The 24,597-nt window shown below is 38.5% G+C and overlaps 1 protein-coding gene across 4 annotated transcripts in view; it reads left to right on the top strand.

Annotated features, from left to right (window-relative positions):
* LOC124156973 overlaps positions 1-24,597 on the top strand; it is a 158,337-nt gene that overhangs the window by 90,129 nt on the left and 43,611 nt on the right. The window contains exons 3-4 of one of the 4 annotated variants that reach the window (XM_046531416.1): positions 2,582-2,927; positions 9,597-9,637. The exons of 2 other annotated variants lie outside the window; for them this stretch is intronic. In XM_046531416.1, the coding sequence (XP_046387372.1) occupies positions 2,582-2,927; positions 9,597-9,617 (367 nt within the window). In that variant the 3' untranslated portion in view covers positions 9,618-9,637. Of the gene's footprint in view, positions 1-2,581; positions 2,928-9,596; positions 9,638-24,597 lie in introns of those variants that run through there. One more of the 4 variants, XR_006864489.1, reaches the window with a different exon arrangement.

Here is a 24,597-nt window from a genome sequence, read left to right as displayed (position 1 = left end):
AAGGTGCTAGAAAAATGGGGATGAAACGTCACTTCTCGCCAAACTCCTTCTACAGACTTTGCATTGTTGTAATTTTAAACCTGAAATTCTACATTTTGAAAGTAAGGGCACAAGACTGGATGTTTTTGAGCAATTCGAAATTGTACAAAGTGATTTGAATACGCTCGTGAATGAGCAAGTGTTTTTCACCCATGCCCCTCTCCTAAAGATACCCTTCCCCAAAAACAAATGGGGAAATTCTTTCTTCACCCACGCCTTAAGTGACCCCAACATCCACGGGGTGTTTCCTGTCCGCCCACCCTTTCTCCGTATTGTGTTTGACCATTTTCTTTTGCTTGCAATTGCCTCCCTTGTACCCCCGCTAACTTTCTCTCCTTCTCAGCTAACCCAAAGGGACTCCTCACCCCCGCCTCTTTTCCTGCATCGCTACTTACTCCTCTCAATTTCAAAAGACACGCGGCCTCTTTTTACCCTAAACCGTCCCTTTTTTCACTCTTCTCAACACCCCCTCCTCCCGTTTTGCTATGATTCTTCCCCACGTGTCGTCATTTTACAGTTATGACTAGAACCCTCCCTCCAATGTGGGTTCTCCACATCCCGTAGTTGTATCTTTTCCCACTGTCTCTGCTCTGTAAGCCTATTCCCATCCCCCATCCTCAAAGATGTCAAATCCTCTCCTACCCCCTCCTTTCTCAAGGGTTTTTCACATGTTCTGAAGTGTCTTGTACCAGATGATGGCTCAGTGAGCTGAAACGCGTCGTACGCATTAAAAATTCTTGTGGAAAAGTGCTACGATCTTTCATTTACTTAAACTCGACAAGAGCTTTAGCAAAACAATGCACACCGCTCGCGGACAAACATTCCCTTATACAACAGACTCCCGATTATCCGGCTGCGGTGTATCCGTGTTGCGCATTATCCGTATGCATGATCTTCACTCCCACTCAATTTTTTCTGCGATCTTTATTTTAAGAAATCGGATGCAAACTCATCGGCATTACTGCATTAATGCGAAGATACACCTATTATGCTTATTATTTCTGTTAGAATCCCCTTCATAGAATGGAAGTGATCGCGCACTAGCTGCATTCAGTGGAGTACCATGTCTCTGTTTTCCAAGCTTTGCAGTGCGCGACCGTGGTCCTTGATCACGGATACACGTCCCGCAGCAGTTGCAACCCCGGCAACTAGTGCCATACGCGACTACGTGGCGTGGTGCCTGACAGTGTAGTTTCCGACATCGAACAGTGGTTTTTGAAGAATTCGTGCAAACCACTTTACTGTATCCGTGATCACGCAGACACCGATGAGGGGTTTTTGAAACCAGGCCTTACATGGAGCATTAATGATATGACTACAACCATGTTATCGCCGCTAAAAAAATTCAAAAACTGGCAAAGAAAATTCTCATTGAGTCTGAGGAGCACTCTAAAATAACAGAATAACTGCATAAGTAGTAATATATTGTTTGTTTTATGTAAATAATGAAAATTAGAAGATGTTTAAGCAAAAGTTTGGATTGATGTTTTCTGATTTCCGTATTTCTCCGAATATAGTCCCCCTCCGAATATAGTCCCCCCCCACCTAATTTTGGGGCTTCAGTTTCAGGAAAAGTTGAAAAAATGCATTTGAATGTAGTACCCCCCCCTTTACTTTTACCACGGGCATTTTTGGAAAAAAGGGGCGACAATATTCAGACTTATAAAAATGGTATTCGTGCCATATCTCCCCATCATTAGCCCATATACAGTGAGTCCTCATTCTACGTCACCGCGTTTAACGTCATTTTGCGATAGCGTCACGAAAATTTTGAGATCGTCATTCGTTTATCGCACCTTCGCTTCGGGATAACGTCAAGTCTTTTAAATTTCGCACGAGAAAAAAGGCGAAGCGGCGGGCGTTGCAGGTTGTTCGTTTTGTGGGCGGTAATACAGTCAGTCTAAGCAAAGTGTAAAACGGTGTGTTTATTGTTAATTGCGATGACAGTTTTAGCAAACTTTCTTCAAAATGAATTCTTAGGTAGGTGCGCAAGGTTTTACTTGACATTATGGTTTTCAGGAACCTAAAAAGTTATTTCAAGGAATTTTCCGTGTAGAACTCGGGAGTTTTGTCGTCACTCTTTTCGCCGTGTTCACAATAATTTTGGTTCCTATAACTGCGATGATGTTTCAGTGATGATAATGCCCAGGCGACACTCGCCCGGGCGGCCACCATAGCGAAGCCGAAAAGCAAATGCGGGAAGATGCGAAAATGGAGAAGGATTTACGTCACTGCTGCTATTGTCGTCGATGAAGACAGGAACTCGTATTTATGCCATAGTTTGGCATTCCCATCGTAAAAAATGCCCCAGATTTGATACGCTAAAATTTTTTTGCGTAGGAATTGTGAGGTCTAGGAGCCGATATTCACTTTTAACATTGTTTCTTATGGAATATTATGTTTCGATTAACGTCATTTCATTTATCGTAACATTTTTCAGGAACGGTAAGTGACGTTAAACGAGGACTCACTGTAATCAGGAGTGTGCTGTATTTTATTTCGCATGGTTACCACCTATTGTTCATTGTTGTCTCCCTCCTAGATCTGTGGTCGTGCGTTCAACCGCAAGGACAAGCTGTCTCTCCACCGCAAGACACACAACGCAGAGAAGCCGTACCAGTGCCCCACGTGCCTCAAGCGCTTCTGCCGCAGCGACTACCTGCTCATGCACCGCAAGACTGCGCACCCGGAAGAGGAAGTGTCGCAATTCCCTAGCTTGGTGTGCGGCACGGTGTTTGGCAAAGGCAAGGACCTCTCGGCACACATACGGACAGCGCACTTCTTGTGTCCTGACTGCGATGCGGCCTTTCTCACGGAGGGGGAACTTGCGGCGCACGCGGAAGCGGAGAAACACAACAGTGGCCAGCAGCTGGATTGCGTTGACTGTGGTAAGACTGAAGGGTCACTGAAATGCCACCTTATTTACAGTAATACCTCTTCACATCGTAATTGAGGGGACCAAAATTTGGGCAATTTGATGTATGGAGGCTCACTATGGAGAGGTTTCAGTGATCGGCACCATTTTTTCATATCCTTTGGAATTGAAAGGCACTAATGTCTTTTAAACTCTTATATTTATGTGTTTAAACAAATATGCATGCATTAGTGAACATATACCGTATATCTCCGAATATAGTCCCCCTCTGAATATAGTCCCTCCCCCCCTAATTTTGAGACCCCAGTTTTGGGAAAAATTTAAAAATGCAAAGGAAGGCAGTTTTTCTGTGGTTAGCAAGTTGAGATTCTAGAGTCAATAAAAACTATTTTTTTCTGTGAATAATAAGAACAAATCTGTTTACACATTTTCCATCACAACAAAATAACTATTCCTAAAATATGTTGTTATCCATTGCATGTATCAGTAATTTATAGTTCCTTAACCAGATGTAATGAAGTAATGAGAAAATTTTTCAACTATCCAAGGCTATTGTATTTTTTTAAACATTCACAAATTATAATATTTTTGATTTCCAAATGACTACAGACAATGTAAATATATAAGCTTTAACATAAAGCCCATAAAGAGTATTGCATTTGGCCCTGAAACTTCCTTAGACCCAGTGTAACACACCCATCAAGTCATGTCAAATCCAAGTGACTAGAATAATTTAGGAAATCTAAATAAAATTGTGTTAAATAAATTATAAATATTATAAAAATATTGCCATCTAATGCCTGCTAAGCCAAATAATTAAACTACAGGATTTCAAATATCAAAGTAATAAAATTAAGAAATAAACTTTTTCCAACAAACATAAACACTGAAAAAATATGTTATCAATTTTCAATGCCTCGTTGCGAATCATTGCATAAGATACACAAAGAGTTTCTTCTCTGCATTTGCGCACAAATTCGACGATATTTTCCTCTAATTCTATGAATCTGCCGCATCGAAACCCCCGAAATGACTTCCACGATGTATTAGTGCTTTGCAATCTTTCCAAAGACTTTCTTTCCACGCCAAATTTTTCAGCCGTCATATGAATGCTATGATTTACGGTGCATTCTGCAATGGCTATTTTTAAATTGGCATCGAAACTCCGTCTTTGATGGCTTCTTATCTGCCGCAGGATTGATCCTCATCTTTCTACTTGATCCATCACCTCTCTGTTGAACGTAAAATTATTTTTAATAAAGAAAATATCGCGGAAATAATTGCGAAATATTATGAGACGTAATTTATCGATCCTACTTACCCTGGCAAATTGAAGATATTCCTCCATAAATTGATCACACTTTCGATGCTGAGTCGCTGGATTTCGATCAAATGCAGTAATGCTGGCGCTTCTGGTTTAAAGCCATTGATTATTGCGCCTTTTCAGAAACAAATGCATAACTATTGCGCATTCTTGTTCTGTGAAGGCGGTAATGGCAGTGGTTGTAAACACGAACTGCACAGGCACATGGACATATAGTAGCTACGGCCGCAATGAAATGCGAAATCGTCACGAAAGGTTTACTTTATCTGTTTATTTTTTGCAATGATTTAAATCGTGTTACTATTAACCCTACACTGCATGGTGTGACATATATGGCACAGCTTATTTGATGGCTTGCACTGCGGGTATTATTCTAGATACCGGCTTGAAATTTTCAAGCCCTATTGCCTGTAGTCTGCTGAAAACCATGAAGTCCAATGGCTACCGCTACTTTGCAGCACCATTGTTTCATGTACTCATATCCATGTGAATGCGTCAAAAATTTTTTTTGCAATTTTTTAACATTTTTACTTCCTTATAAATTGTAGTTCTAGCAAACACAGGCAGCCAAAATAATTTAATTATTGATAAGATATGTGTATACTATATTTCTGGTAGTTTAAATAGCACAAAAGTATTTGTTTGATGCGTAAAAGTTGTTATAAGTATCTGTGCCTGATATGGCACACCATGCAGTGGTGGTCCCTTTTGTTTTCGAGTGATTTCTTCGTCACTGGCCTAATGATATGTATGCTACCTTTTTGTTCGATAGTGACGGTCTGATGCCAGCACCGTGATTTAGTGCACTTCGTTGCATAGCTGTGAAATATTTGTTCTGCATAATTTTTGCTTTATTTTCCCATTGAAGAGTACTTCCCGAGGTTACAAGTAGCCGAAGCATGTAAGTGAAGTGCCTCAGTGAATACTGAAATAATGTTGATTTGAATTATTCAAAAGTAATTTTTTTATGCATGGGCAATTATTATAACAGTGAGTGCACATATTTGTTGCCATTTAATGTTGACAATTTTTCGGACGGGCGAGGACTACATGGACCTGCCAAAGTTGGTTTTTTTCATGGTACCTGTGGGCTATACCTATATTATGTTACTCTTCAAACTCCATTATGGATAACAGTACTAATTTTTCCTATCCTACCCCTCCAATGTGTAACGCTGCCTCTACAAATTAAATCAGTTCAAATATCTTTGAACGACATTCCCATTACATCGATGACCCCTGTGACGTCACTAGATAGCTATTTCATCTGCGAGATGGATAAAAAGAAGTAAATTTTTTGGCATAATTAATCGTAACATTGTAGATGCAGTGGTTCAGTTACATTGAATTAAAATAGAAGATTGGCCAACATGAAACACTCCTTGCACCTTTTTGTGTTCAATTTTACAGTATTTATTACGCTTGGCGAGCAAAAAACGTAAACAGGTGCATTGTAAATGCTATGTAACTTTTAGTTGATCCCATCTCTCCATAGGTTTTTAGATGACGTCCTCCCCCAAGTTTGTATCCAATGCCTTCAAGGTTATTTGATAATACTGCTGATGCAAATATTTTTTACAGAATCAATTACAAATTGATACAGCAGCTATTGTTGATGATTTAGCAATCCCTAAAGATAGCGAGGATGGTTTATATTTCTCTAATGATGAGAAAACGTTTTGCTCTGAATCTGAACCAGATGTGACAGATGAACCGGATGTGAGGCATGAAGAGGTGCTGATAAATATGCCATCAACATCATCAATTCCTTTGATTAAAAGAAGCGGTCTTTCCAAATACCGTAATATACTGTAAAAAAAGGGACGAAACCAATCGGCGTGCTGAAGAGCTTTATTTGGGTGCAAGTGCGAATGTAGTAGTGCGTCTCTGGAGTTATATTCCACAACATAAATACCATAAGGTGTTCTTTGACAACCAGCACATATCATTGCCCTTGGTGGTTTACGTAAACACATGAGGAATTGAATCACTGGGGACATTACGAAGAAACAGAGTACAATGTCGGAAGCTCTCTTTGGAAATAGATTTGAGAAAAAAGGGACGTGGAACTTTAGAAAAATGTACCACGACAGAAGAGGATGTAGATGTGTCAGCTGTGCAATAGATTTCACTCTGCCCTCAAATTCATTGGCCAGCTGTCACTCAATCAAGTCAAAACAAAAGAAAACAACCAAAATAAAACTAAAAAGACACGAGAAAAAGAAAACATACTGCCCAAAAAGGATTATGATATATAACCATTACATGGGAGGAGTAGATCTCCTAGACAGCATGATAGGGAGATTAAAATGTAATAAAATAGTGGTAATTTCGCCTATTCTACCACCTTCTTGATGTCATTGTGATCAACTCACGGCTATTATATGGATGAATGTTCATTCATAAGCATATCGCAAAATACACATCTCTAGCAGACTTCAGAACTGAGCTGAGGATTACTCTGTGCAAAGGGGCAAGAAAATAACTTTTTGCCGGGGTCCTCCCTAGGTCACCATTCCTGACATTGCTTGCACAGAAAAGCAAGAGGGAAAAGGCAGTAATCCTCCATCCAAAGATGAAAAAAAAAAATGCTGAAGTTATGCAATCCGCAGCACAACAATACGCCATCAGTGTTCTTCATCATAGCGAGGGTGTAGAAGGGCCCATTATTTGGATTGCGGGGTGCATAATATGCAGGAGTTTTCTGGTACTTCCCGTTACTAATATCTCGAAAATTATTGAGCGTTGGTGGAGGAACAAAAACTGCATCTCATGGGTAACCATTTCCTATCACCTACCCAAATTTGAACGAGATCTGGTGGTGACACTTGAATGACTTCCTTTGCAAGTCAAGTCGTACACTATTTGTATAATTTCTCTCCTTTACTTACAATTACTGAGTGATCAGGGCCGGCGGCAATGAGAGACAGGTAGGGGGTATTCGCCTGGTGGCCTGGATCAAAAATCGATTTAATTATAAATTTGACTGAAAGCAAGTATTAAAAAACTTATATAAGGTACGTATGAAATAACCTGAAAGTGCCTATATCTCGTCTAAAGTGAGTAGGGGGTGGGGGGATTTAGGATAGGATTTAGTGGCCCGCATGCATCAGTAACCCAGGGGCCCATGAAAGCCATCACCGGGCATATATGATATCATTTAGTCTTTTAAAGAGGTAATCTGTGCTTTACATAGGTTTTTGAAAGCACTAATAAAATTGGCTGACCACTGCATGGTGTGCCATATATGGAACGGCTACTATTTTGCAACTTTAGTTCTCAAAATTTTGGAAAAAAAATTTTTCATTATTTTTTCCATGAACATAAGCTTAATGTACGTACCTATGATTTATTTCATCAATTTTGAAAAAATCATGCAGTGTAGGGTTAAATGAGCGATGGGTACAAATACTATTGATTCAATTCTAGTGTTCAATTAGTGTGATAGTGTGTGTTTAGTTTTGATTTTAATTACATATTTATTGTTTTGCGTCATAAAGTGATGTGTTGATTGAATTATTCTAACAATACTTTTCCAAGAAAAATAAACGGCTACCCGGTGGATTCCGTGAAAACGCGTACAGGCGGTCCCCGACTTTCGTACACAATGCGTTCCCGAAAACTTGTACGAAAGTCGAATGTACGAAAGTCGAACCATTGACTTCCATACTAATTAGGGGTTACGTTCCAAAAGAGCGGAATATACGTACACTAAAACTTTTTTTTCACGGAATTCATTTCAATTGACTTAATTTTAATAATATGTGAATAAAACTCCTCAAAGCATCTAATTTCTTTCGGAAACAGGCAGAAAGTGTAAATAAAAGTTTAAAAAACAAGAACTCCGTTGGCTATCGAGTGAAACTTCCTCTTGGCGTCTAAGTTGACATTCCACTTATTACGTCCACTATAAATAAAAGGACATATCAAGAAGCATAACAAAATGTATTTGTTGAACCCGCACTCTGGATACCTTTTAATTTTTACACCAAAATTCGATATTTGGCAGGTGACATTCGTGATCGCGTATATTCCGCATGTTATTCAAAAAAGACAAAAGACAAACGGAATTCGGGTGATATTTCGTGCAATACCGTTGCTGAAGGTTTACATGAATTAAACAGCACTCAAACGAATAAAACACAATTAGAAAGGTCTTACTAGTTTTATTGAAAGCTATTCGATGATGTCTAGTCAACTTCTTTTGAAAAATATCTTCAATGAAGGCTTTCTTATTCTCTTGATAAAGGAGCCTATAGCAGGCAGTCTCTCTCCCAAATAAATCACCTAGATTAGAGTCAATTACCAACAATTCCCTTCATTATATACGTTCGTATATACTGCCGATACTGACATTTGAAACAATTGAATGTTGGGATGCACAATAAATATCGCGGGAATTTTAAAAAAATTACAGACCAACGTCCGAAAGTCCGAATTTAGCGTACGAAAGTCGAGTAAAAGGTGTCAATTTTGAATGTACGAAAGTGCGAATTGTACGAAAGTCGAGGACCGCCTGTATTCGATATGCTATTTGAATCAGAAGAATCATATCTTTACAACATTTGTGGCAAAAATTGTCTTAATTTCCGGTAAAACGTGGCAGTATTTACTCATATCTTCGATTATAATCCTCATAAATATACTCAAATAGAAAGACTACGAGAAAATTAGCCATTATGCCATTATTTATAACTTGATAGTCACCTTTAGTATGCTAAATTGGATTACACTCGATTATAGTCCCCCCCCCCTTACTTTTCCTCAGCTATTTTTGGAAAAAAAGGGGGGACTATATTCGGAGATGTATGTTATTTACTATTTAATAATTGCAGAAAGTGAGCGCTATTGCATGAATTTTTACCATGATTCATGAGAAATTGATGTGATCTCTCTTAAATCAACAGTCACTTAAAATGATTAGGACAGTTGGAAATCATTTTTCATATTTACTGTTAGGTATGTTCTCATATTGAACAAAATGGCCATAACTAATGGTTAACGTGAAAATTACAGCATATTAAAGGAGTATAAGAAAAAAAATTATTAAATTATTAAAGGGTCACTGAAATGCCATCTTATTTATAGTAAAACTCCTTTACATCGTAATAATGTAGGGGACCAAAATTTGGGCAATTTGATGTATGGAAGTTCACTATAGATAAAGTGACCATATCTTGGAAGGGACAAAGTGGGACACAGAGCATATGCATTTTCGCATGTGAAATTATTGGGGTAGGTTTTTAAATTTTGAACTTTGCCTTTTAAAATGGTCAGGTGATTAAAATATGGAAGACTTTCAAACATTCACTTTTTTAATTCCCATTTCTTTAATCCCCAATCCTTGTTTGTTCGCAGGTGGTTAAACGGATTTCCTGAAAACTGCTTTTAATGAGAATATTTTCGAAAATTAGCTTCTCTGCAAGCATTTAGTATCACCATTCCGAAATTTCTCCTGCGTAACAGAAGTAATCTTAGTGCCAGAAATGCTAACAGTTCAACCATTTTAGACATTGTTCAGGAATGCAACCGTGTTTCTCTTAAGGTAACACATCATCTGTGGTGTTGCTTGCGAGTAAATAAGATTATTAGGCTTCATTTTCTTGCCTCCAAATGAGTAATTGAATCTGGGAAACATATAACTGATGCGATTGAAAAGGATTTCATGCTCTTTTAGTGTAAGGCCTCACATATGAGACTTTTTCTGGATCCGGTTCTGGCTCAAATCAGAACTGTACAAAAGTGTATGACTAAGCGTTCTAAAAATAATGATCAAGAGTTATCCTGAAAACTATACTTCACCTCAATACTAACTCTTGATTTTACACACTTTGATTTTACACAGTGCCCATATTTCGGTCCCTCCAACTGCGTAAAATCAAAGTTTTACTGTAGTTGGATATCTTTTTTCTTATTTACTGTTAGGTACGCTCTCATATGGAACAATAAGGCCATAACTAATGGTTAACGTGAAAATTACAGCATATTAAAGGTGTATAAGAAAATTAATAAGGGTGAAACATCTATAGCTGAAAATGTCATTCCATTTACATAGTTGCAGCTGTAGTTAATGGTCTCTAGTTGTCTCGGTTTGATTTGCAGAGGTAGTTAGGTAGTCTCGGGGGTATCTCCTTAGTATGATAAGTGGAAGTTTTATGAAGGAAGTAAAGAGGTTCACTACAAAGATGTTTGCCTATAAATTAACATGTAAATCTGACGGGACCGTGGGCGTGGTATGAAGTGTGGAAGTTCAATATGTAATAAAGAGTTTCACTACAAAGGAGGTTTCACTGCATTTGCCATTTGCCCATCTCTTCACCAAATGCACTTAACAATGGCTGCTCACAAAAGTTTCTCTACAAATGCACTCAAGTGGGAATTGTTTGGCTATGATTTTTGGTTTCGTTTATTGCTGTATGTTACGTAAGCTTGGTGTTCGTTTGCCTAGTCTAAAGTGTAATATGTATTCGATGACCACAAGATCGAAATAAGAATATTTGAATAAACCTAATCCATGGGACAGCGGTGTGACAATGATGAATGAATGGAAATACAAGGGTTGTTTTTTAAGTAAGGGCTGTTTTATTTTTTGGTTAATTAAATAATAAAATATGCTTAAATTGTCAATGTCGATCTTATATTACAACTATTTTTAGTTTTGAAAATACATATATATGATGACTTAAAATAATCTTTTTACTAAATTATTTTCAATGTCTAAAATATAGAAACAGTTTTATTTTTTCCGGAGAGCCGAGAGTCTCGACGGGTGTCGAAAAATCTCGAAGGGGCGAGACTTCTCGCCTCTCGTCAACACCCTCGACCCAGGCGAGACTCTAGCCGTGCCGAGAGTCTTGTCCTGACAATGCCGAGAAATGAAATTCCTGTCTTGACTGCCGAGACGAGATTCTCACACAGCACTAGATGCCACGTCTTTTGCTCCGAATGGCACGTTGGAGCCTGGCCACGGTTGCACAGTAGGCTTCTGAATATATCGTCATTCCTCTTGTCATAAAGTCTGCCTGTCCCAGAACACCGTTGCCTTTATTTTTCAGAGCGACAATGTTTGTGATCAAAGATGGCCATCCTGCGCGATCATCATCGTCATCGTGAACATTTTCGCGGCCATCTTTGAATTCTCCGACCCATTTCCGCAGTTTACCTTTGCTCATTGCATTAGCAGCATACACTTCACAAAGCTGACGGTGGATGTCTGCTGCCGACATGTTTCTTGGAGTCAAAAATTGTATCACTGACCGAATCTCACATGCGGCAGGCAATTCGATAACACAGGCCAACAAAAAAATTTTGTTTGAAAACTTTTTTTATTTTAATAGCTGATCTTAATAGATGTTTATGTGTTGAATCCAACTTTGGCCTTCGTTTTTTTGTATCATCCATAGTTTCCAAGCAATATGTATTTAATATTCAGTCTAATACCCCTACATGTAGAGGTCCATGAAAGTGGTTTTATTTTTTTGCTAAAATTCGTTTTAAAACCATGTGATTTCGATGTTATAGAAAATCTTGGTGTTGTTATTATAATGCTACAATTTTTCCACGTTTACAGGCATTTTATTATTTTATGGTACACATTTCATGAATACTTATACTTTCATTAAGCATTTTACATAACATTTAACACAAGTTTGATTGTACAAAATTACTGATAAAACTAAATGAAAGAAATGGTTCATGGCATAAGAATGGTTTATGTATGTAGTCGTGGCGAATAAAATCGGCAATCGGCAAATCCCCACTACCTCAAATGTGTATACTTCGAGAGCTATTCCAGAATTTTTGGATTGTCAAGTTCATTCTACACTAAATAAAGCCTTTAAAAATGCTTCTGTAGTAGCAACAACAAGCTCCTCCTTTGCTTTCTTTGACTGAGTGACTGTATGTTCAAATGATAGCTGTCGTGTTGCGGGTGTCCCCTTTCTTTCGAACGTTTATATGTATTGCTACTGATGTGCTTTAACAAAGTGTCACATCTTTCAAATTAAAATCTTTTATCGCAAACTTTGCACAGTAATACTTAGTCTTTCGCATAAAATCCTTCTCAGCTGAATTCACTTGCCCTGGTATGAGTGGTATCACTAGCTTTTGGCATTTTAAAATTCCCATCCTTCGTTCGATATTTAAAGATGGAACTACGATAAAAAAACAGTCCAACTGCAAAACACAACCACTCACGATGGTGTTTTCAAACTGAGTGCTGGGTGGCTACGGTATAACCATAGTTCTGTATAACTTACAAATTGGCCGAAATGTTTCATGTTGTGGGTTCCCTTTCGATACCCCTCACCGGGACGGTTGGCAGCCCCTGTGATCACCACGGCGCCCATTTCAATCACGGCGTAAAATTCAGGCGGCTTTCAGGCGAGACGACTCTCTGTGAGCCGTGCCGTGAACGGCGGCCCGTTCCCAGCCAGCAGTCGTGTTTCAGTCAAGAGAATTGTTACATTTGATCCAAACTCAAGGTTTTCCTGCGACAAGTTATCCATTAACACTGTCTAATGTGTCGCGATGAGTCACCGGAATTACTGCTTGGCATCGACGCGTGCCGGGTGCATCAGCTTATATTTCCGCTCTTCGCGGCCGCGTTATATTTCTTTCAGCCCTTTTTAATTCATAATTTCTAATTCTTCAATTGAGAAAGCGCCTCATTCTAAATATTTAAGGATTGATACATGTATGGGAATCGAAGAGAGAGACTGTGATAAATTTAACGACAAATTCTGGTGGAGAAATCACTATGGTGCACGATATTACGCGGATGCGTTATGCACGAGACTTAACCAGCCAATTGACCTTGGAATCGTAATAAAGGTTGAGCAAATGAACGTCGGCAGTGTCAAAAAATGAAGGCTTAGGCTTTAATAGATTATGACTCAATGGATGCGATTTTTTTGCTAATTCACCTAAAATTGCAAAAAACGCGAAATTTCGTTTTTATTTACCGATTTTGCATTATTTCGTGTTATTTCGCGATATCGCATCTCAAAATTCACAGACCTCTACCTATACAGTAAATAGGGAAATCAATGAAACACTGTGTTACATCATGAAATTGTTTGTATTTACTGTTCACTACAACGTGATAAAATTGTTTATATTTACTTCAGCGTGATAATACAGGGTTCACTTGTCAACTGGAATTGGTCTTCATTTTCTTTCCCTTTTTCCCTTGAAGCTTCTTGTGTAGCTTTTTCCGCGATGAATCGCTTGCTGAACTTCTCGGTGCAGTACCAACAGTAATCCCCCATTATCTTCGTTCATTAGACCTACTTTTTCAATTTTATTATGACTGTAAAAAAGCTGTTAAATACTTAAAATATTGCTTGAGTTCATAAATTCAACTGTAAAATGTGAATAAAAGGTGGGTGATACAACTTTAAAACCATCATATTTGGATTCAGCAACTTTAAAAACATTAGAATAAGGTATTTTCAGTAAAAAAGTTTTTCATTGTTGGCCTGTGTAATCTTAAACATTTATAGATCCACAGTAAAGCATAAAGGTTATATACAGAACTTCAACTGACACATGGTTGTATGCAAGGAATGCGGGGAGGCAGCAAGCGCACACAACCTACTACTACAGTGTACAGCAAAACGGCCCTTACTTAAAAAACAGCCCTCGTGGTAATAGGGTGGTTTCCTATTATTTTTTTTTGCCTAAATCGAAAGATTATTACTCCTGGAGTACATATTTCATGGTTCTAGATTTTTATATGACGATATCTATTTCTCGTGATTAAATGAAAAGTGAAAACGCGACGGCTAAGTATGAATGCTGGGAAAACCCCGTGTGACGTCCTTCTGGTTCCCGCTGCCGCAAGTGAGGTGACCTTGGGGCGAGGCTTTGAGCACTGATGCGACGCAGGATGCTAGCAGGTAGCAGAGTACCATGCTAGAAGGTAGCGCTTGGCTTAAATAAAGGTTATTAATACCTTATCAAACGAAGAAAGCTTTCCAACCTTAGGAAGTTTTAATAGGTGATTATTAGGAGACGTTCCCCTGAACTCTGTGCCTCATGCATGCATTGGTAATCTCAGACGATGTAAAACTCCTACCTACTCCTATAGAAACTAGGTCCCTGTGACATCACGTGGAGTGGCATAGTATGGGTACCAATCTGGCCTTTTTCAAATGAGGATAAAAATTGACCATTGCCATTCGTCTAAACCGGTATTTCTAAAACCAAATAATTTGTGTATTATGAATACACTAATGGTGGGTAACGAATCGCAATCAATGCCTTTACACCCATGTCTCGTATAGTGCAATTTCGATTAGCGCAATTTCGATGTAGCGCAAATGCGTTCCTCGGGGAAACATTGCAACGCAGTGTAGCCTAATCAAAAATCTTAAACACTCTCATGATAAAACGTGGACTCTCGCTAAGTACACAAGGAATTGCTATCATTTTACGCATATTAATATTATTCCTCGCCTCAAATATTCTTTTTTGTTTATATATTAATCGAAATCCATTGCTGTGCAAGTGCCAAAAGTATTACTCGTCATTTGGTCCAGATAGCCGGCCTACCGAAGTAATTTATCTCGTCTCCTTAACAGAATGATAATAATTAATTTAGATCATTTATTAAGCGTGGGGCTATTGGAAATGAGTTTTTATAAACAATACTGTTTGAGATGTAATTTTTGCCATCATAGGTTATCGGGCAATTGACTTCCAGGTAGAGTCTACGCTAAAGCCTTCAAGGTCATCGGTATTCACGGGGGAGAAATGGAGCGGTGGCCGAGTTGCGCATGAATAGCATCAACACATAAAAGGGTCTGCTATAGAGTCTCAAACACAATGGCTTCATTCCCTCCCCGCAGTTGTATGTCCTCTGCGTCTCAGGAATACAGTTCAGCTGTAGCAGGTGATTTCGATAGAGCCATACAGAGTAAAAACCAAGAGAATAATGGCAAAAAATAGGAATGCGGGTAGAAAAAATCAAGAATTTATCAAGAAAAACCATAAATCTAGAAGAGAAATTGAAAGAGGTCAATTGCTTTGAAAATGGAGCGTGTCAAAGCGATATTGCGTGGAAGTTTAAATGCACGATGCCTTATTCTGAATAAAGACGAAGTTAAAACATTAGTGACCTTAGCCGCACCAACATCAACCAAGCGGTCAAGACATAGGGAAAGTTCATGGTGAATGTGTACAAAAAGACGAGGGCGGTAATGGCTCCGAGACATTTAGTGAAAGCTTGGTTGCTTCCAGAATTTTAAACTGCAAGCAGGTATTTTCACTGCGGCAATATTAGGTGGATCTGCAAGTTTTGATAGCGCAGTCACTGCAACATTTTCTGATGAACTCCAAGCTGTGATTGAAAGTGGCTCCTTTCCCCCTCAACCAGTTTCTAGGGTTGATGAGACGATATTGTTTTGGAAAAGAATGCATTCTCGTTCATTCATTTTCAGGGAAGGAAAACCTGGGTCAGGTGTCAAGGCATTTAAAGACTGTTTCACGTAGCTGCTAATGACTCGCAGGACTTCAAATTAAAATGATTTATCATTCATAAACTCCACTAGCTATGAAATGGCAATCAAAGTAGCATTTTCCTGTCATTTTGATGAGTGACAAAAGGGCCTGGGTGACACAATAGTTGTTTTTAGACTGATTTGAAAAATCGTCAACTGTCGGCAATGCATTACAAACCCCTGAGATAGCAGATGTTAGCCCACCCGCACGACAGGAGGAAATTTCAAAAGCTCATAAGAATTTTTTTTAACTTGAATATAAGTCTTTGAATGCATGCATTCTATAATTAAAGATATTTTAAACTATAAACATTTATATAAATAATATTTTCTAAGGCTATTTATGCCAATATATGTTTTAGAGGAAATTCAGAAAATTTTTTTTTCTGTCTTCTGGCTGGCAATTCACTCTCTATGCTGATGTTGTTGGAATATTGATCCAAAATTGGATTTTCTTCGATTTTATTAACCAGACATTTTGACATGAACTTGACAAAGATTTTGCAGCATGGACAATGCCTGAAAACTCTTCTCTTATTCTCTTAAGACTGTCTTGAGCTGATGAAATCAAATTCCAAGCCTGTGCATAATCCAAATTTTTTGTTTGAAGATAGTCCAACAAAGGCGATGTTGATTTGAAAATAATCAAGAAAATCATAGCAGTTAGGATTGTTTCAAACGACAAAAACTTTTGAAGAAGACTGTTTGCTTCATTTCTTGTTTCGGAACTGAATTCTTGGGTATTTGCCACGATAGAAAGAGAAATGATCAACTCTGTGTACACAGTTTTAGGTTGTTTTCCTTCATCTTCCGCCAATTTCATCCAGAAATAGCCAAAGATCTTGGAAGTGGCGTCACTCTTTGATCTCCATCTAGTTGCACCAATAGCACCCAACCTATAACTTGGATGTTGCTCCAAACAAATATCTAGTCTCTTGTGAGATTCCCTTACAAACACTTGAGTTTGCTGCAGTAAACCAAAAAACGAAATCGAAGCCGTCACAACTTGTGATGTGCCTACCATAACCAAGTTTAGGGAATGGGAATAACACCACGTATAAATGTGTTGTGTGGGATCTGCTCTTGCAGCCTGGCTGAAACGCCCTTATATTGACCACTCATGTTTGCAGCTCCATCAAATGAGTTGGCAATGCAGTTGTTGATATCCTGTTAAGTCCTGCTTCCCTTATTACTTCGGTAAATGTCTTGAATAAACTTTCTCCTGTTGACGACGACTGCACGTTCTGTAAGCCAAAAATTCTTTCTTCTACTTCCGTTCCCAACACGTATCATAAAACAATGACACATTGGTCAAAACCAGAGACATCTGTTGTTGAGTCAATTAAAACAGAGTACGACATAGCTTGCTTTACTTCATGAGCAATAATTGATTAGATCAAACATTTTATAATGCTCATTATTTTATTAACGGTGGTTTTACTCAGAAATGTCACCTGGCTTCCCCTTCCTCTGGCTTTAGAAATATCATCGTCTGCTGATTTTAACGCAGCTTTACTCGTTTGAATGGTTTTTTGCACATGATTTTCTAAGTTTCTGTCATAATTGTAGAGAAGAAGGATTGTTTCTAAAAATTTCCATGGTTCAATGAATGGTTATCAAGGGAATGGGCACTTTCTTCCGATGCCCTATAAGCAAGGACTTGTTTTCCAATAAGTTTTATAACATCTATAATAGCAGACACCACTTGCCTTCGATCAAATACTTCTTTCTGTCTTTTTGCAAGCTGTTTTTCAAAAACTTGCTTGTCGATGGTCGATCCCCTGTCATGCACCACCTTAACCTTAACTGATTCTTTGTGCGATACTGAAACCTCATGTTCAAGTACAGTTTGTGTCAAATGTCTGTAACGGTCAAACCCCTGGCAGAAAACTGATGAACAATCCGTAAAAACTAAGCATATACTGCAAGACAACTTTTTTGAACTAGTGTTGTAAGTATGCCAGCTGCGTTTAAATTTTTTGCCATCAGTATCTACCGTGAAAATGCTTTCACTAAAAGGCAGTCGTTTGGCGTTTCTGTCAAACTGAACGGGATGAAACTGGAAAAACGAAGCAATGTCCAAGTCTGTCCGATTTGGCTTTTTTTAGTACTTGTCATTTTCGTTGTCCAACATTAACTCTTCATTTGTTTGACTCTGTACTGTCAGTGAAACTTCATTGTCTGTTTTGTCTGTCGCTGCTGCCGGTTCACTTGGCTGTACTACTTTCACTTCGGAAACTAACAAATCCACTTGAATATCACTCCCCGGGTCATCCTCCGCCACGGAATATTCTGAACATGAGATTTTTTTTAAGTTTTCGATAGTCCTCCCAGATTCTCCATCAGCATTGGAAGAATAACTTGGCTGTAAACCATGACCATAAAAAGTGGTTATCTTTGGCAAATTTTGAGCAACTTTTTCCCTCTGCCTATCGTATTTTTCTTTTCTGTATTCATTTCCTGATTTTCTTTTTTTCTTTAGCCTTTCTGCTTCCATTGTGCCCTAAAAAAGAAATGTATGTATGCGAAAATGTCCTCAATAATCGCTTTAAAGAAATATGTCTAGTTTTGTGGATCAGTCCACCATAAATTATTGACGGTGACACGAATGTGGGAGTGAAGGTCTAAGGCCAAATATCGGCAATACAAAATTATTGAAGTTTCTTGTGTAGTCAGAAGTAATCTTACAACAAATTAATGGATATTACCAAAATCAAGTAAATCAAAATATAGAGATGGGTCGAAAAGCAGATTTCTCAAACTCGAATATCGAATTCAAATATTAAATCATTGCTCGAATACCTCGGATTTCGAATATCTCGAATACTAAACGAAGAATGCGAGAATTTTTGACTCAGTTGCCTATGCAGCAGGAAACCCTAGATTTTGGGGAGTAATTTTAATTTCCTTTAAAGGATTCGAACAGGAATTAAGCTGATTAATAGAATATTTTAATTTTATGGAAACAATTGGGCATACAGTTCATTCAACTAACATCTCTTTCAAGTATTCTAAGGGGACACACCACCTTGCGAAAAAAGATTTCATGCCGTCTAGGCATTTACACTGCAACGATGGATTTCTGTCGGATGTATGCATTCTTATCTACCAAATGCCATTTCAGCGGTACGCCCATTTGATACTCGGCTTCATCCAACTCCTTATTTTCAACAGGTAGGTCGCTTTACTCCCTCTCCTGCTGCAAGTGCTAGCGGACAATCTGAGGCGTTTTGCAAAATACACGCGTTTTTCCACCGGATTTTCTTAAATTATTTTCAGTCCATCTTTGGAAGTTCTAAGGAGATAAAAAGATGAATTCGAATTGCAATCAGAGAGAAACCAAATATCCTGAGAAAATATCCCTTTGTATGTGACTGTAACAATAGAATTTATAGCACAACTCATAAATTTTAACTTGAAATATGTTTTCGGAATAAAATACCGCATCAACTTCCGAGAAGCTCTGCTGCACATATTGAGTCTCGCCAGAATGCTAAGTCTCCGTAGTATTTTGACATTTATTTCCTCGCATAAAATGTTTAACCCCTCAACGCCGCTATGCGTACCCAGTACGCGCCCTTTAAATTTCGTATGCCGCAGTCATGGGACCCAGTACACTTCCTGACCTATTGTATATAATATTTATTCTCCGCCAGATATTTTATTTTTAATTAAAACTAATTACTCTATCTTTTGAAGAAATGTTTTTCCTCTTCAATAATATATACATAGCGACTTTATGCCTTCAGGATTTTTTTAAATGTTTGGATGAAATTTCGTTTTAAACTAGCGCATTTACGAATTCGATCCAAAAACTCAACGACTTCCTTCAACTGTACTATCTTGAAAACTGCCGCCTATTCTGCTTGCGAGGCATCAAGAAGGGTCAGCTACTTTAGATTGAGATACGGTATCTTCTAAGCTCACTGCCTTCTCTCCGTCTTCTCCTTGTGTGTCGTCTCCTCGAGCCCCAGGTGTGTTTGGTCCGCATCGTTAGTGCTAAACGTCCTAAGCGAAGGGGCCATGTTCTTCGCTCTGAATTTATTTATTTTTTCTGGACAGTAATCAACAAAGATAAGATTCCTTCTAAACAGTCAGCATATTCCAGGACCCCTTCGGGATATTTTCTCATCTCTTGATGGAGCTTCGAAACCACACGTGCTTCAGTCCACTAGAGTCATTCATGCTGTGTGGTTTTCTTTCAGGCAGTGTGTTGAAATTCTCGTCGGGTGTACTTCCTGTGGGTGGTATTGTTATTTATAATTGGGGATCCTTCGATATGGGAATAGTATTGAAAGGCAAAAAAGAGACTCGGAAGTCTGTTTGTGCGTTACCTTAAAATAAATTCATTGGTGGGGTGAATTTCAAGGACCTGTTATTGCATTCGTACCTAATGGAAAGAAAGGGCCATTAAAAGTGGTGTATGAAGTTATTTAGGAAACTATTGAATTCCGCATTCCTAAATTCATACGTTGTTCACAGGAAAAACACATATAAAAAATTTGCACTTATCATTTCGCGCTAGGGATCGGGTTGGTGTGGTTGCTAGAGTGTTGGCTTCCCACCCGGTGGGCCCGGGTTCATATCCCGGCAGCGGCAGAGAATTTTCAGAGACTGCCCGATCCCTGCTTGAGTGTTATGTGGAGGACATTTCAAGCGCAACACTCCGTCCGTCGAATGGGACGTTAAGCCGTGGTCCCCTTGGCGCCTTTCGTTAAGAGCAGGCTAATGCCGACGCCAGGTTTCTCTCCACCCTTCCTTACCTATCCTTCCCTCATGGCGCAAATGACCTCAGTTGTCGGTCGCCTCCTCCAAATACCATACCATACCATACCATTTCGCGTGCAATTGGTCGAGGTAATATTTTTGAAACATCCAACTTCATAAGGACTGTTTGCATAGGGCCGTCATTCTTACACAATTTAGTACCGAGACTCACAGAAATGCATTTCTTAAGGAAAATTCCTGCAGCTGGGAAGAAATCAAAGTCCTAAAGGAGGTGTGCAGTTTGTGCCTAATATGGGAAATGAAGAGACTGCGTGTACTGGTGTAAAAAAATGCAGTGGGCTTATGTTTGGATTGCTTCAAATCATGTCGCAGGAAGCAGATTTTCTAAGATGATATCATTTGAATATTCGCATATTGACGTTTGAAACATTAGCACGTGATTACCTATATGGAATGATACGGTAATAAGAGAATAAAGTCAGATAAATGGGCGAAGTGATAAATTTTCAAGTAGGTGAAACGGGTAAACCTATCACAAGTATCCAAACTGTTATGAAAACCAAATTTAAATCTTTCAAAACTGAAAATTTATTCAATAGTTCAAAGAAGGAGATACATAGAATAATAAATATTTATTCAAATCGCTCGAAAAATTGATATATAGTAGCGCATTATACGACGCAAGTTCACAAACATTTTCAACGATACTGGTCGTGTATCATAAAAGATATAAATTATTGAATGATAATATGCGAAAAAGGCGGTCATTTAAATATCATCCGGCGGCTGGAATGGGATTTAATTAAATTTCTAGTATTTGAGATATTCGAGTACTCACGGATACTATTCGCACATCTCTATCAAAATATCTTTTTTGACTCACCAACTTGGCTGCGGCGGCACGTCCGCACTTCAGCCTTCGGCGTGGACTATTCACAATGGAGGACTGTTCGTGGCAGTGGTCGGAGTAGTACTGGTCCTCTGTCGCCCGGGAGGCCGAGCTAGGGTGTTGCCTATTTTTTTATTTTTTTCTCGGATTTTTTATCATTGAATCTATATCTGGTAATGATTTATGATTATTTACGCTAAGTTTCATGTCTCTATCCCCAAAAAGGTCATGTTGGACTTTATTCCAGCTTTTTCCGATTTCGGACCAGTGTGCACGGGGTAGGATGATGATCGGCCGCCCGCGGCTGGCGTAAAGGTATTCAGCGCCCACGTCGACAACGTGTATTCGGCAAACTGAAACTACCAGGCCAAGGCATTAGAATGACTTATTGGCTTTAAAAACTGCATTATTACATGAGTTTCATGATAGCACTTCCTGTCGGCAGATTGCTGGACCTACTAGCCTCGAAAGCTCTGTAACCTTAACTGCTCGACTCGACATTCGTAGTGCTACCCGAAACGCTCGAGTCGAGTACCAACTACTCGACTCGATTCGAATTTTCGAGTACTCGCCCATCCCAAGATATGTGTTTTGTTGTTACGATTATGTGGCGCGAAAATTCGAATGACTGTTGGAAATGCGGTCATGTATAAATTTGTGGTTTGAAGTAGTACTGGAATCGGAATCGATTTTTCCCTTTGGCAAGGACTCGTTTTCGATTCCGGTTCTTGGTCGAGAATCGAGGAATCGAACCGACCCATCACTAATTTATACGATAATACTTGATTTTTGTTGAAATTTATCTTTATTTGTAGAAATTGACACTTTTAAAAAGCCACTAGAACTTTCATATTTTAACCCTCTATATTTTTGCACATGTATCTGTCACAAATATCATGCCATTTTCACTACTAACAAAAACCTTTCCGTAATTAAAAGATCCTCCCAGTAAATGGTCACCTTGATTGCAAACATTCTACACATACCAATATATTCTATTTGTACACTCTTGGGAGACATTAAATGTCTAAAATGAAACCCTAAAAGTTCTGTAATTCTAATTTTAATTCCACCAATATTCGCAGATTGAATACAAATCAGCTGATTGGTGATATACTTCAATTTTACATGGAATACTTTACTGTAAATAATAACCTATTGTGAATTTTAACTTTTACATTTCATATTAGTATTCACAGATAATCTCATAAGGGGAGAGAGCCTAAGAGCTCGATTATACAAGTAAGCTCGATTATATAAAGCAAGATATTACAAAATTTTTTATAATATATGTAGTCAAATTGTGGTCCTGGCAAATTGTAAATGGGACATGGATGAGGTGAATCAAATTGTGAAATCTTAAATGATATTACAATTTTGGATGAAAAGGGTTCGGCAAAAAAAATTACAGTGGGAATGGAGGGGAAGTAGGACTATACTGGCTGACACTTTGCCCATATTTAAGTGCCCACTCATAAACATTGCATCGACAGACAATACTTAACTAGTTGCACATCGTGTTTTATTAGTTCTTTCTGAAATGAAGTGCTGGAGAAATGCATTCACTGATTTATGTAAAAAAGAAATTCTTTTGCTTCTTGCTTTCCTAAACATGTATCTGGAAAATATTTTTTCATTTCAATTGATGGATGAACACAATAAGTTACCGTATTTTCCGGCGTATAAGACGACTGGGCGTATAAGACGACCCCCAACTTTTTTGTTAAAATATATAATTCGTGCTATACTCTCCGTATAAGACTACCCCTTTTCCAACGCACACTACCGGTAAATAAAAAACATCAGATTTGATTTCAATATAGGAATTTTTAATTAATATGCTTATGACATCATGGCATGACATGATAGCATGAAAACGGTCACTAATAAACATAAGTCAGTTCCTCATAAAACATATAAAACTAAAACAGTGCAAGTGAATTAAACTTTTCCTAAAGCAGTCTGATACAAGGAAGTTAACAAACGATAGAGAGAGCTCGCAAGTCACTGCGAGTCAGCAACGCAGTTTCCATTTAAAAACCTTTAAAATCCTCCTGTTCGTCATTTGATATCATCAGTACATCAATAACGTCTTGTTCTACATTTGTAAGGCAATCATCATATGGATCAAATTCCGTATCAGATGGTGTGGTCTCAGCTTCGACTTCCTCTTCATTTTGCCACAAGTAGTCGTCCTCCATACCATCTAACGAATTTGATATGCCACACTTTTTGAAAGACTTGATTACTGTTTTTGCATCAATGTCATTCCAGGCTTTTATAACAAATTTGCACAAAACATCCAACTGTGGAGCACGCATGTTTCCTCCTTTTGTGAATGACTTCTCACCGCTAACCATCCACTCATTCCACTGTTCTCGAATGCGATCTTTAAACAGCTTGTTTAGGCACACATCCAGTGGCTGTACCAATGATGTCAATCCTGCAGGAATAACTGCTGAATCTGTATTTAGTCTCGCAAGCCTTTCCTTGGTGCTGGGAGTTAAATGAGCCCTGAACATATCCCACACCAGTAGGCTACGTTTTTTAATAAGTCCACCTGGTCGCCTGCTCCATACGTTATCAAGCCATAGCTTTACCCCTTCTTCATCCATCCAGCCTTTTTCATTCACATGTACAAAACAACCAACAGGGAACTTGAGTTTCGGCATTGTTTTTCTTTTAAAAATAACCATTGGTCTCAGTTTGGCGCCATCAGCTGTGCAAGCTAGTATCACTGTAAAACTGGACTTCTCATGTCCTGTTGTTTTAATTAAAATAGTTTTTTCACCTTTTAGATGGAACAACTGTCCTCTGCTGATTGTGTTGAAGTGCCTCCGACCGTTGGTTTAATTGTCTTGCTTGGTTCTCCCTTGGCCTCCTTTTAACATGGAAGTTCACAAAGCCTGGTATATTAGATCTCAGCACTGGGTTAGGGTTAGGGTTCTGCAAATGTGTGAAGTGTTTGTTCAGTGCGGCCACCCCTCCTCCTTGCTGCCACATTCCCGGCGTATAAGACGACCCCGACTTTTTAAAAAAGATTTTAGGTGCTAGAAAGTCGTCTTATACGCCGGAAAATACGGTAGTATGTGTTACCGGTTAACCATGATTGAAATTATTCAGTGCATTTAGCAAGTAAAAATGAAGCTGAAATGATTTGATTTAGGCAATAGTATGAATATACCTCGAATATTAGGTACATATTGTCCATACATATGGGATGGTTCCCAGGGAGAAATGG

This window comes from Ischnura elegans, chromosome 4 (genome assembly GCF_921293095.1).
Source record: "Ischnura elegans chromosome 4, ioIscEleg1.1, whole genome shotgun sequence".
Lineage (NCBI taxonomy): Eukaryota > Metazoa > Arthropoda > Insecta > Odonata > Coenagrionidae > Ischnura > Ischnura elegans.
This window is presented reverse-complemented; position numbering and strand designations above follow the sequence as displayed.